The 13678-nt window shown below is 38.7% G+C and overlaps 1 protein-coding gene across 7 annotated transcripts in view; it reads left to right on the top strand.

Moving 5' to 3' along the window:
• The first annotated feature begins 1568 nt into the window (after nt 1-1568).
• SNX14 (sorting nexin 14) overlaps nt 1569-13678 on the top strand; it is a 59292-nt gene continuing 47182 nt past the window's right edge. For 4 of the 7 annotated variants that reach the window (XM_031680246.2, XM_031680244.2, XM_031680245.2 and 1 more), the window contains exons 1-2: nt 1569-1850; nt 12485-12605. In XM_031680246.2, coding sequence (XP_031536106.1) covers nt 1711-1850; nt 12485-12605 — 261 coding nt within the window. In that variant the 5' untranslated portion in view covers nt 1569-1710. Of the gene's footprint in view, nt 1851-9866; nt 9932-12484; nt 12606-13678 lie in introns of those variants that run through there. The other 3 variants (XM_072965574.1, XM_072965573.1, XM_072965572.1) reach the window with 2 other exon arrangements.

The following is a 13678-nucleotide window of genomic DNA, read 5'->3' as shown; positions in this document are numbered from 1 at the left end:
TAAGTATAGCCCTGGAATGTTCATAATAGGTAGTTCAAGACACTTTTTTAAAAAGGATGAGAAAGTGAAATAAATATTTAATTATGTACCTCAAAACATTAAAAATAAAAGCACTAAGCTTTCCAATGATGTTACAGAGTAGTCTTTCAGTGTATTTGTGAAGTTAGTTTAAACAATACCTAATGATGAGGATCAGTGAAATGGATACTTTTACATAGCATTGTGGAATTGGTAAACCATTCTAGGAAGAAAACTGGTAGTACGTATCATGTTACTTTTTGACCCAGCAATGGTATTGATGTTGATCCTAAAGAAATGATTAGAAGTGTGTATAGATTTGTGATCAAGGGTGGTAATGACCATTATATCAATGAAATTAAATAAGCAGCATTAGTAGAATAAAGGATGATACATTCTTAAGGAAAATAGCGCATAATTAAAGATGATCCATGTGTTTGGAAATAATAAGATGGGAAAATATTAATTGAACACTTTGGCTTTTGTTTTTAAAAAATAATTTCTGAACATTTCTGTCTCTGCACTTCAGAGGGCAAGATACTAAGAAAGAGAAAACACAGGCAGTATGAGAACGCAGGCTCTGTGGTTAGAACGGTTTCAAATCCCGGTTTCGCTAGCTGTATGATTCTGAGCAAGTTCCTCTCCGCCTCAGTAATGTAATCTAGCTGTAAATCGGGAGAAACCCAGAGTACCTACATCATGAGAATGTGTGAAGTTAAGTGAAAGCGCGCCACCTAAATAAATTTTACTTATTAAAAAAATTTTACTCTGTCAGAGTACCGGAGAATACGGAAACTAAAATTTAGAAATATGATCACTTAGTAAAGCGAAAGCCCCACGAGACTCTACAAGAGGAATTTAACCTAACCTGCCAACTTGCCTCATCCAAACACTTGGATTTTGGTTTGGCCCGCGGGGCTGTTGTGAACTGAGCTCTGTCTCGCCCGTGAGCCCGTAAAAGATGCTCTCTCGCAGGGGTGACGGCCGGGTGGGTTTGACTCTTCCGTGTTTCAGGGTTGTTTTACTCACGTAAGGACTGAGAGGCGTCCCTCCCTCCTCCCCCTAGGGCGTCGCGCAAAGCTTGGACCAGACCCCATACAGAGCTGACCCTACAGAGAGGAGGCTTGCAGAGCGGTGGGGAGCGCGACAGCGCGATCCACCCTCCATGGCCTCGCGCCACAAAGACTACAGTCCCCAGCGGCCCCCGCGAGCTCGGGGAGTCCCTGCGCAGGCAGGGCCTGGTAGCCGCGTAGGTGGGGGGGGGCTGTAATTTCTCCGGTGCTCGGGCACAACGTTCCCTCTCCTGCGCAATACAGGCTGTTACTGGGTGCTGCAGCTTTCCCCCGTTTCCGGAAAAGGCTGGTCGCCGGGAAGTCGGGCCCTTCGCCGAACGCCGGCGCAGAGACCTGGCCCGGAGCTCGGAACCCGGAGCAGCCGGACCCGACGGGCCTTGCGCGTGGTGACGACGGACAAGTACGGCTGTCCCCTTGGCCGACAGGGGCGTGGCCACGCACGCGCGGCGGGCCCTCGGGCGGGGCTTTGGGCGGCTGCAGCCGGCAGACGGTCCGCCGGCAGCCGGCTGGCTGGGTCCGCGGCCCGGCTGGGGGGTGGGGGGGCGGAGACGCGGGAGGTTGATGGGGGTCTCCTCGACCTCAGCCTGTCTGTAGTGCAGCTTCAGCCACCTCGACGGAGATGGCGTCCTGGGTGCGGACGATGCGGGAGAAGCTGAAGCAGCGTCTGCGGCTGGACGTGGGACGCGAGATCTGTCGCCAGTACCCGCTCTTCTGCTTCCTGCTGCTCTGCCTCAGCGCCGCCTCCCTGCTCCTCAACAGGTAACGCTGCGGCGCGGAGCCGGCCGGGCGGTGCCCAGCTTTCCTCCGAAACTGCGGACGTAGGCCATGTTGCTTCGCGGCGCGGAGGCCGCCGGGCTGCGCAGCTGCAGGACGCGGGGCGGGCTGCGGGGCCTCTGCGGAGAGCGGCCTGCGGGAGCCCGGCGGAGCTTCGGGGCCCGGAAGTGCGGCAGTGGGTGGGCTCAAGTGCCCCCTATCCTAAGGCCTCGCCTCCGTGGCCACCCGGCCCCGGTTCTTACCTCTTTTTCACGCATTTCTTAAAACCTGGACTTCCATAATCGATATTTTTCGGAAGAATGAAATGTCAGCCCGGCGCAATTTGAGACCGTACTGGGGCGGTCCCATCAGCTGACGGAGGAGTGTGCAAGGTCCCGTCGCAGTCGCGGTTTTAGACCGACTCTCGCCGCGCGCGCGCGCGCTCACGCCCACCCACACCCACCCACCCACAATATAGATGGCAGCCGAGCCTTTCCTCGCAGTGTTCTTGGTTACAGCGCACGGTCATAAAGGTTTGTTGAACCGGAGTCAGAAGGCAAAATAGTACCAACATCTCTAGTTTATTCCCTAAAGGGAAGACTGAAAGGTGAAATTGGTAAATTTCGTTGACATTTTGCAAGCGGAAGGTTCTGCCCCCGAAATGAGCTGGTAGATTTCCTTCGTTTTGCTGTATCTAGAAACGGTAGTGATGAAATAAAGTAGTGGAGGAGAAATGTTCTTTCAGAATTATTTCCAGATTTGCTTTCGGTAGAAAGAGATCTGAGACGGCGTCAGCGACAGCCTCTGCTTGATGTTTTCTTTGATGTTTTGCAAACATCCTTACTTTTCCTTACTCTTTATCTGGAGGTAGTTGATCTCCAGGGATAAGAACAGGGACGCATTCACAAGAAATTTGGTAGCAGTTTTGTTCAAAGATAACCATTTTCCGTGACTCTGTTGAAGTTGAGTTTCTTCCCCCACCGCTTTGCTTTCTTGTTGGCTTATATGATACTAGGTTTAAACAGCGATTGTTATTTCACTGGAAAATGTACTTTTGATGGAAAGATGTTTGATTATAAAAGTATGGAAGAAGTAGAATCATTAAGAGAGTGGAAACTATTTAATACTTACTTACTTTGTCATCTAGAAGATATTTCAAGCCAGATTAACAGGTTGAATATGAAAGGCATGTAAACTTTATACGATTGTTAAGTTTTGTTCAGGGGTTCTTACCTAACTTCTTTGGGAGCCGCGTCATTTTGTCTCAGGGTAAGACAACTATGTAGGAGCAGGATGAACTAGATTTCTCAGGTCGCTTACTTAATCATAGCATCTAGTGTTCTGTGTTGTTAAGGAGTCACAGGATAGCATCCGGTCGGTGTAACATCTGTTCTCTGTACTGTATTTGTATTATGCAAAGAAAGAAGGAAAAAGCACCTGTTATCTCTGAGTGGTTGGGTTCATGAATGAAATTGTTTTCTCATACATGGCACATCTATTCAGAAATTTAAAAAATATAAATAAAATACAAAACACATTGGGGGCATAATAATGGAACTAGAAAAAAATGAAAAGATATGCTTAATACATAACTTCAATAAATGACTTCTGTACAGGCATTTCACCAGTTAATTTTCAGAAATAACTTTAAAAGGAATTTTCAGTTAAAAATCTTCCCTGGTTAGTATGGGTATTTGAAGCTTTTCCTCTATATGGTTAAATATAGAATAATAATCTTTTTGAAATTAATTTTTTCTCTTATTGTCTTGAAACTTTATCTCATAAAGACCTCTCAAGGTGTTATTTAGCATGTACATTTTTATTTCAATAAGTGTTAAAATTATGAATCTTATCTCTGGAAAGATAAATGGACCAAACCTTTGGAGCATTGTCAGTGATTTGTGGGAAGAGTAGAGTAAGATTATTTATGATCTCATCTTTACAGTATTGTTAGGATAAATAGGAACATAGGTACAATTATATAGATTTGTTTATTTGCCAGTCATAGAATTGAGTATTTGAGTGTTATAATAAATATTTTGTTAATCCTAATAATAATAATAATAGTAATAATAGCTAACACTTGTGAGTGCTTTGTTTGGCCTGGTATTTTGTTAAGAGTTTTCATTTATTGTTGAGGCAATTTTTTGATGTGTTTGAACATTTTGAATCTGAAGCATGATTGTAAGAATTTGATTCTGACTCCTCCATTAACATATAACTAGTTACGTGACTGTGGGTAAGTAATCTAATTTTTACCTTTTGCAGTCCCCTCATCTGTAAAATGTGGATAATACTAGTACCTATATTATATGGTTATTTTGATGATTAAGTGAGTTAATACATTGAAAGTGCTTAGAATGGTGCTCAGTACACGGGCTCTCTTTACATGTTAGCAGTTATTTTTGTCTCATTTAGCCTCACAATAGTGTAAAGTAGGTAATGTTACTAGCCTCTGATTTTTTTTTCTGATATATAATTTACAGAAAAATGCATAGCACATAAAATAATAATTATATAGTTCTGTGAATTTTTAAATATGGCTCCTCATGTAACTACCACCCAGATCAAGATACAAAACATCTTTAGCACCCTATTAGGCTCCCTTATCAGTAAGTAAACTTCCATTCATCATGTATCAGTTTTATTGTTTCTGAATTTCATATAAAAGGAGTCATATGGTCTTCTTGTTTCCGGTTTCTCTCAACTCTGCTTTTGAGGTTTATCCATATTGTTGTGTATATCAGTAGTAATTCTTTTTTGTTACTGTGTAGTATTCCATTGAGAATATGCCACACTTTGTTTATCCATTCTGTTGAAAGGCATTTGAATTGTTTACAGTTTCGTCTATTATGAATACCACTGCTGTGAATATTATTATGTATGCGTTTTTTGATAGACATGTATGTTTATTTCGTTTGGGTATATATACCTATAAGTAAAAATGCTTAGTCATAGTGCATGCATTTGTTAACTTAAGTAGATACTGCCAGTTTTCCAAAGTGGTTATACCAATTTATACTCTTGCCAGAAATGTTTTACAGTTCTGTCTGATATGGTCTATAGGTTTAATTTAGCCATTTTAGTGAGTGTAAAATGGTAGCTAATTGTAGTTTTAATTTGTAATTCCTTGATTAGCCCCATTTTACAAATAAGCAAACTGAAGTTTAGATTTGTTCAATAACTTTCCCGGATTCATAGTAAGTAGCAGAATGGGATTCTAATGCAAATCATTCTGATTTAGAAACCCAAACTTTTAAAAATTACATTAAAAAGACATTATTAAGAAAAATACTTATTATTCTCTTTTCTTATGGTTTGATGACTAGAGAAGTTCCTTTAACATTTGCTATAAAGCTGGGTTTGTGGTGCTGAAATCTTTTAGCTTTTGTTTATCTGTGAAGCTTTTGATTTCTCCATCGAGTCTGAACGAGAGCCTTGCTGGATGGAGTATTCTTGGTTGTAAGTTTCCCTCTTTCATCACTTTAAATATATAATGCCACTCCCTTCTGGCCTGTAGAGTTTCTGCTGAAAAAATCAGCTGATAACCTTATGGGAGTTCCCTTGTATATTATTTGTTGCTATTCTCTTGCTAATTTTAATATTTTCTCCTTATCCTTAATTGTCAGTTTGATGACTGTGTGCCTTAGTGTGTTCCTCTTTGGTTGATCCTATGTGGTACTCTCTGCACTTCCTGGACTTCGGTGACTGTTTCCTCTCCAAGTTGGGAAAGTTTTCAGTGATTATCTCTGCAAAAATTTTTTCAGGTCCTTTCTTTCTCTCTTCTCTTTCCGGGGCCTCTGTAATGCTAATATTAGAGCGCTTCATGTTGTCCCAGAGTTCTCTTAAACTATCCTCATTCCTTTTTATTCTTTTTTCTCTTTTCTGTTCTGAACTAGTGATTTCCAGTAATCTGTCTTCTAGCTCACTGATCCGTTCTTCTGCTTCTTTTAGTCTATTCTTGGTTCCTTCTAGTGTGTTATTCATTTCAGTGATTTTGTTCTTCAACTCTATTTGGGTATTCTGTATAGAAAAATACTTATTATTAACTTTCTAAATAACATTAATTCATATAAATTGTAAATAATCAGAAAATACAAATACAAAGAAGATATTAAAAATCTCTCAGAAATTTACCAAAGATGACTACTATTAACATTCTTGTCACTTTTACCTGCAATTTACAATTTTTTTTATGTAAATTGAGATTTTTCTGTATATATAGCCTTCTATATTTGGTGCCTAATTCTTAACATGTTTATTATTATTTTCTTTATTACTTTTTAGTTGACCACAACTGGCATACATACACTTAACTTAGTATGTGACAGACTATTCTGAGTGCTTTTATGAACTTATTTAATCATCATAACAACCCTATGAGTTAGGTATTAATATAACCCCATTTTCTAGAGGACCAAACAAGAGTCAGAGAGATTAAGTAATCTGCATTGTGTCATAGCCAGGATTATAACCCAATCACACTCTACAATATTTTTGTTTCCAAACTTAATGGGTCTTTCACTCTATGTTCTGTTTCTTTTGTCTATTTTTCTCTTCCTACAACAGTACCAATTTTTTCTTAATGGTAGTATTATAGCTTTGTAGTATTTTTTTATGTACAGCTGGGCTATAGGCCAGGACATGTACATATGGCCTTCACATGTGGCTTTTTTCCCCAATGTGTTGCTTGATTAAAAAGGTGAGTATCCTGAGAAAGAGATTCTGGTGGAAGCTGTATCTTTTTTATGACCTAGCCTTGGAAGTTAGGTGGTTAGGCACTACTGCTACTTTCACTTCTTCCACATTCTTGTGGTTAGGAGTGAGTTATTAAGGCTAGCCTCTGTTCAAGAGGAAGGAAATTAGATTCCTGCTTTTGATGTGAAGCGTGTCGAGGAATTTGCAGTTTAATTTCTGTGTTAATCTGGGCAAAGTTGGGATCTTAACTATATTTAATGGTTTCATCCATGAACCTAATCATTATCTATTCATTCAGATCTGCTTTTATGTCCTTTTAATGTTTTTTATTTCATTTAAAAATTTTATTATGGAAAATTTCAAACATGTACAAAATTGAAATAGTACAATGTAACCTGTAAGTACTTATCACCCAGCTTCAAAAATGATCAGTTTAAAGTCAAATATGACCACCCCGCAATTATTTTAAAGCAAATCCCACATGACGTATTTTATCTATAAACATCAAACATTTCAGTATTTGTCTCTGATAAGAACTTTTTTCTACATAACCACAATACCATTTCACATTAAAAAAAGCCCTAATTTCTTAGCATACTCAAATATCTATCAATGTTCAGATTTCCCTGAATTTGTTAGAACTTTACCCTCCAACATTTTATGATGAAAAATTTTAAACATTACAGTGATGTTGAAATTTACAGTAAACAGAGAGTGAATATTTTAGGCTTTGTGGGCTCCCTCAGGTCTCTGCCCCATATTCTTTTTTAAAAGAGCCATTTAAAAATGTAAAAATCTTTCTTGGCTTGAGGGCTGTACCATAGCCATAGTTTGTCAACCCTAATCTAGAACGTTCCTACTCAGCGGCTCTTTTTCTCCCCTTTGCCTTGTTGACTTCTTGAAACTGGGTCATTTGTTCACATTTTGGATTTTGCTGATGGTTTCCTATGGTGTCTTGTATTTTTATCCTCACCTTCACTTTTTTTTTTTGTAAACAGGGAATTAAATTTATAGGCTCACTTAGATTTAGATTTTTAATTTTTTTTTTCTGATGCTGTGTACGTCCTGTTACATCACATTAGAGGATAACTCCAGAGGATAACATTAGATGGAGTTGCCTCACTTTTCATGGATTTGGATAGTGACAGCTGATACCTTGCCCAACAAACTTTCTCTTTGGTTTTGGTTTCACCACTTATTTACTGCCTGAATCAGTTACTTCATTATAGGTTGTAACAGGATGATTTTTTATTTTTTCATTCCTTCTATATTTTTTAATTTGAACTCTTTTGTGTGTGTGTGTTATGTGTAGAATTACTTTATTCCATCCATTAGATCTGTTTGCTTATAATGAAGTACAGCTCACCTTGGAAAAGTAAGATAAATGCTTACACTTTTTTTTTAATTGAAGTATAGTCAGTTTACAATGTTGTGTCAATTTCTGGTATACAGCATAATGCTTCAGTCATACATATACATGCATATATTCATTTTCATACTCTTTTTTTTATTACAGGTTACTACAAGATACTGAATATAGTTCCCTGTGCTATACAGTATAAACTTGTTGTTTATCTGTTTTCTATCTAGTTGTCAGTATCTGAAAATCTTGAACTTCCAACTTATCCCTTCCCACCCCCTTCCCTCCCTGGTAATCATAAGTTTGTTTTCTGTGTTTGTGAGTCTGTTTCTGTTTTGTAAGTAAGTTCATTTGTCTTTTTCTTTTTTTTTTTAAGATTCCACATGTAAGTGAAATCATATGGTATTTTTCTTTCTCTTTCTGGCTTACTTCACTTAGGATGACAGTCTCCAGGTCCATCCATGTTGTTGCAAATGGCATTATTCTTTTTTATAATGGCTGAATAGTATTCCATTGTATAAATAAACCACAACTTCTTTACCAGTCATCTGTTAGTGGACATTTAGGTTGTTTTCATGTCTTGGCTATTATAAATAGTGTTGCTATGAATACTGGGGTGCATGTATCTTTTCAAATTAAAATTCCCTCTGGATATAAGCCCAGGAGTGGGACTGCTGGATCATATGGTAAGTCTATTTTTAGTTTTTTGAGGAATCGCCATACTGTTTTCCATAATGGCTGCACCAAACTACATTCCCACCAGGAGGGTAGGGGGGTTCCCTTTTCTCTACACTGTCTCTGACTTTCTTTTTCTTAATTATCAGTTTTTAGAGTAATTATTGGTGCCCTAGTAACCTCCAAGAGTACTCAGTTAGAGGTTTGCTTATTTTAATTAGTTTTTCCAAAGAACTAGCTTATATTTTGTTGTCATTGTTGTCTACTTTATTGATTTCTGTTCTTTTTAGTGTTTCCTTCCTTCTTACTCATTTGGATTTGTGCTTTTTTACCCTTCGACTTTATGAATGCTTAGCTTGTTGGTTTTCAGCATTTCTTTGTCTCTGATTAATGCAGGGTTACTCAACCTCAGCACTATTGATAATAGGGTCAGATAATTCTTTGTTGTGGGGGCTGTCCTGTGCACTGTAAGGTGTTTAGCAGAGCCTTGGCCTCTAGCCACTGGGTCTAAGTAGCACACTCCCCAGTTGTGGCAATCAAAAATGTCTCCATGTACTGCCAGATGTCCCTGGGCAGTGAGATCACCCTTGGTTGAGAACCGCAGGATTAATGCATTTAACCTATAGATTTTCTTCTTAAATAATGCCTTAGTTATTGCTTACCTTACTTATAGCAGTATACATATTGCTTGTAGTGTTTATTGTCATTCAGTCTGAGTACAAGTCTACAATTCCTAGTCTGTAATTCTGAGATCAGAAAAGCTCCGAAGAAGTAACTTATCCCCTTAGTTTGGCACCAATTACAAAACCTGATCTGAACAGGCATAAGACTAATTATAATGTTTATTTCTGACCTATTCATTGTTTTTATGTTTTGCTGCAGAAATTTTTTTTTAGAAATGTTTTTCTTTAATACTTTTTTAATGGAGAATTGAACCCAGGACCTTGTGGATACTAAGCAGATGCTCTACCACTGAGCTATACCCTCCTCCCTGCAGAAATATTAATATCTGATTATGGGGTCCTGCATTCAGACCTCATTATATTATTTATGTTGTATTATGAAATATTATGGGTCATATAATTTATGTGTTATGTTAGTTATGAGATATATACTATGTAACAGTTCAAGAATCCTAAAAATTCTGAATTCCTAGTCTATCTCTCTGGCTCAAAACGATTTTCCGTAAGTGACTATGGACATGAATTTCATAATTTCCTCTGTGAATATCTCTATAACGCATTGAGTTAGTTTCCAAATTTAAGGTTTTTTTTTTAAGGCTTGATGTCAGGTATGCTGTTTTGGTTGGAGTGAAGCTTTGTGTAAAGGAATGGGAAGAAATAAGTGTAGCAAGGTGAGTCTCAAGTATAAAATTGCCCTGGGAACCTGGGGACCTGGCTGGGTCATCTAGTTGGGCGGTACAGCTATTATCTCACAGCTTTTGTACTTGGTCACTGTCCGTAATATGTAAGCACCTTTAATCATCCATCTTCACTTCTTCCTACTACTTGGTGCTTTATTCCACAGTTCTGAAATCCCAGGACTTCACAGTATCTTCTGTAACCCTTTCTATTCCTTGCTGCACTTGAGCAGTTGTTCTCAAAGAACTGAGGTGGATGTGGAACTCACTTGTGTGCTTCCCTTCTCTTTAAGATTATGTTCCTGTATTGGCTGTTGACCAGTGCCTAGAAACAGTTGCTGCATATGTTTTTTCCAGTTTTGTTGTTGTTTATGGTGGGAAGGCAAGTCTGTTACCAGTTATTCTGTCAAGGAAGTAGAAGTTGTTTACTCCTTTGAAACAGACACCATCTGTGTGTTTTGTCATTGATATCACTCTCCAGGTCACTTGTACTATAAGCTGCTGGCTTATAGACTTTCTCTCCATTTAAAATCCTGCCATCATTCTAGGTAACTTCAGTGTGCAAGTAACCCATCAAATATTCTAGTCTATCGAGAGGTGACTCCTCTATAGTCTCCCACTTGGGTCACTATATGGTGGCCCTTGTTATCACCAGAAGGCATTCTACCTGTGAAATTTTAAAACTCAGGCATCCCACTTGCTGACCAGTGCCGCCTCCTCTCAGTCAGTCAGTCACACTGCACCTGCATTTCTCAGCCTCCTGATTTCCTCTGCTTTCTTCCTATCTGTTGTCCCTCTCCTGTTGTCACTTTCCAGTGTAGTTTAGAGTCAGTCTAGCCTAGAGTCTATGGTCCATCACTTCAGCTGCTCTATTGCCAGTATCCTTAACTCTCTTTCCTTACATTCCATGTACCTGACAAAATTCAAATCTTGGATCAGTGATGCTGCCTGTTTTTTTAGTGTTCATATCATGGTTACTGAATGCTGCTAGAGAAAAATCTCACACGGTAAATTTAACCTTCTGTCCCAGTACTGCCCAGCAGTTCCCCAGGATACCCTTCTCCTTCCTTCTCCCCACCAGCTTTTTAAGAACTTCCTTGGTCTTCTAGAACTTCGGTCATGCCACTTTCGCCCTTTACTCTCAGCATCTCCTGTTACACTTCAAGGCCATCATATAGTTTTGAATTCTTGTTACTAAATGTACAGGTTTAACTCCATTCTCATCTATCTGTTCTTTCTCTCTGGTGTTGGGGAGGAGGTATCTCTCCCTTTTATAACATTTTCTGCTGTTTCAGCTCTGAATCCCAGCAACTTCTATCTTCTGTAGGAGAAAATAATTCCCTCGGTTATCTTTTCTCTGTCACCTCTTTCTTTTCACTTTCTCCTATTAACATTTAAATGTGATCAGGTTTTTACTAAACACCTTTCCTTGTTGTCCCTCTCCAGCTCTCACCTTAGCTCTTCTTTCCTTTAAAAAGAGAATTATCCACATTTATCAATTCCACTTCCCCACCCCTCTTCAGTCCACTGCAGTCCTTTGCCATTCTACTGAAAATGCCTAGATGGGGGGCCGGGTGAGGTGGGGGTATAGCTCAGCGGCAGAGTTTACACGAGGTCCTGGGTTCAATCCCCAGGATTAGGATACCACCAATACTTTCTTCACATCCCAGATTTTTCTCCTTTTCTCTTTGAATTGGCCGTATTCTCTTCTCGATATGTAGTGATTTGTGGACTGAAGAGCTATCACCAAAGTTTGCATTATATGCATTTAGTCAGAATTAATAGACACAATGTGGTCATTAGCATTTGAGCTGTGTTGTTGGTGGGGGGAGGCTGGTGTTTCACAAAATCATGGTACCTGAAATTTGTGCATATCAGAACTGTGCAGTGTGCTCACTGTGTTGAGACACCTTAATATGACTTATTTATCACTCTATATCCTAAGGTTTCTGGTTGGTTTTTTTAGGTTCATCTCAAGGCCACTTCTTTTTCAGGTCTATGCTCAGATCTTAGCCCATGTAATTCTCTCAAGTTTAAATTCCCCTACCTCTTCCCCAGTCCCCCATTCCTCCACCTTGTCCTCTTCTGTTGGTTTTCTTCTACTCACTTTTTAAGTTTTTCCATAGACACAACTTTCTCTGAAAAAAGCTTTTCTGTCTTTTCAAATTTGGGTGTATATTCCACCTGAAGTGTTCTCATATCATCTGTACTTTCTCTGTCATGGTATAGAACACATCACCGCGTTGTACTGTGCTCTGTTACTTACCTGTCACACCTACCAGATGGTGTTTTCCACGCAGATAGAGACCATGGCAGTGCTGTTCTTTACTGTGTCCCCGGAGCCTACTACTGTGTCGCACAAAATGGGCACTAAGGAAAAATTTTTTTGATTTAATGAAAAATAATCAGAATTTTGGTGGGGTGTGAGTACTATACTATATCATTAGAAGATATTCTGGAAAAATGTAGTATTGCCTAGTTAAACATGGCAACCTAGGTACTATTTTGTTGTTGTTGTTCTAATAATTATTTTCATTTATTTCTAAGGTATCTTCATGTTTTAATGATCTTCTGGTCATTTGTTGCTGGAGTTGTCACATTCTACTGCTCATTAGGACCTGATTCTCTCTTACCAAATATATTCTTCACAATAAAATACAAACCCAAGGTAAAATATATGTTCTTTTAAAAGAGTCAGTATATATGACCCTGTGCTATTCAATATTGTTGTTCAAAGCATGTTAAAACAGTGATTTCTAAAATATATATCTGCTATTAGTTACTTATGGAAGACATCAGAACATTTTCAAAGTGAAATTTGCATATGTGTATGTTTTTAGAGTATATAGTTCTGGGAGGAGCTATAAAAAGAGAATACAAAATTCTCGGAAAATTGGGACCCACGATTTTAGTGTCCTCTAACTGCATATTAACTATGAGGACAGTAAATTAAAACAGAGGTTCCCAAAGTTGGTTGTACAGTAAAAGCACCTGAGGGATTTAAAAAAAAAAAACAAACCCGACAGATTCCTGGACCCTGCCACTAGGTTTTGATTAAATAGTTCTGGCTTAGGGCCTTGTAATTACTACTTGTTAAAAGCTTTCCAGATGATTCTGAGGCACAGACACAGTTAGGGAACTAATTTTCCCTAAATGTCTGTTTGCTCCATGGAGACAAATAGGCAGTTTTCTTAACCAAAGTAATTTGTATTTCTGAAATTTGATAAAGGTGGTAGTGTATTGAGTCTGTCTCTGGTAGGCAAAGTCCCTGGTGTGTAGATCAGAATTTAGTGGAATATCTTGAAGTCTTACTTGATAATTCTTCAAGCTGATGCAGTCCCTCATCTCAGGTTGGTCAGTATTTTTACTCAGTGGAAATGCAGCTGAAAGTGGTACCTGTATGTGGTCAGGAGCCTTACTAGTTAGCACATACATTCTCCCTCACTGAATTCAAGGTTTTGGAGAAATAGGAAATAGTTTTTTCTTATACCTTTGCAGCAAAGTATCATTTTCAAATATTGATTGAAAATTTTTTTTTTTTTTTATAAATGAACATGACATTTGAGTTTAATTTTAAGCTTGGAGATTTGGCTTAGTTATTGTAAAACATTTCATTAGGTATTTTCTTCCCTGTTGGCAGTTTGGTATAGCACGTATTTTTTTTATTACAGAGAATGGTTTCAGTGTTAAAGTGGGTGGTAGGAAAAAAATAAAATTATGTCCTCTGAATTCATACACTGA

Source organism: Vicugna pacos, chromosome 8 (assembly GCF_048564905.1).
Source record: "Vicugna pacos chromosome 8, VicPac4, whole genome shotgun sequence".
NCBI classification, from domain to species: domain Eukaryota; kingdom Metazoa; phylum Chordata; class Mammalia; order Artiodactyla; family Camelidae; genus Vicugna; species Vicugna pacos.
This window is presented reverse-complemented; position numbering and strand designations above follow the sequence as displayed.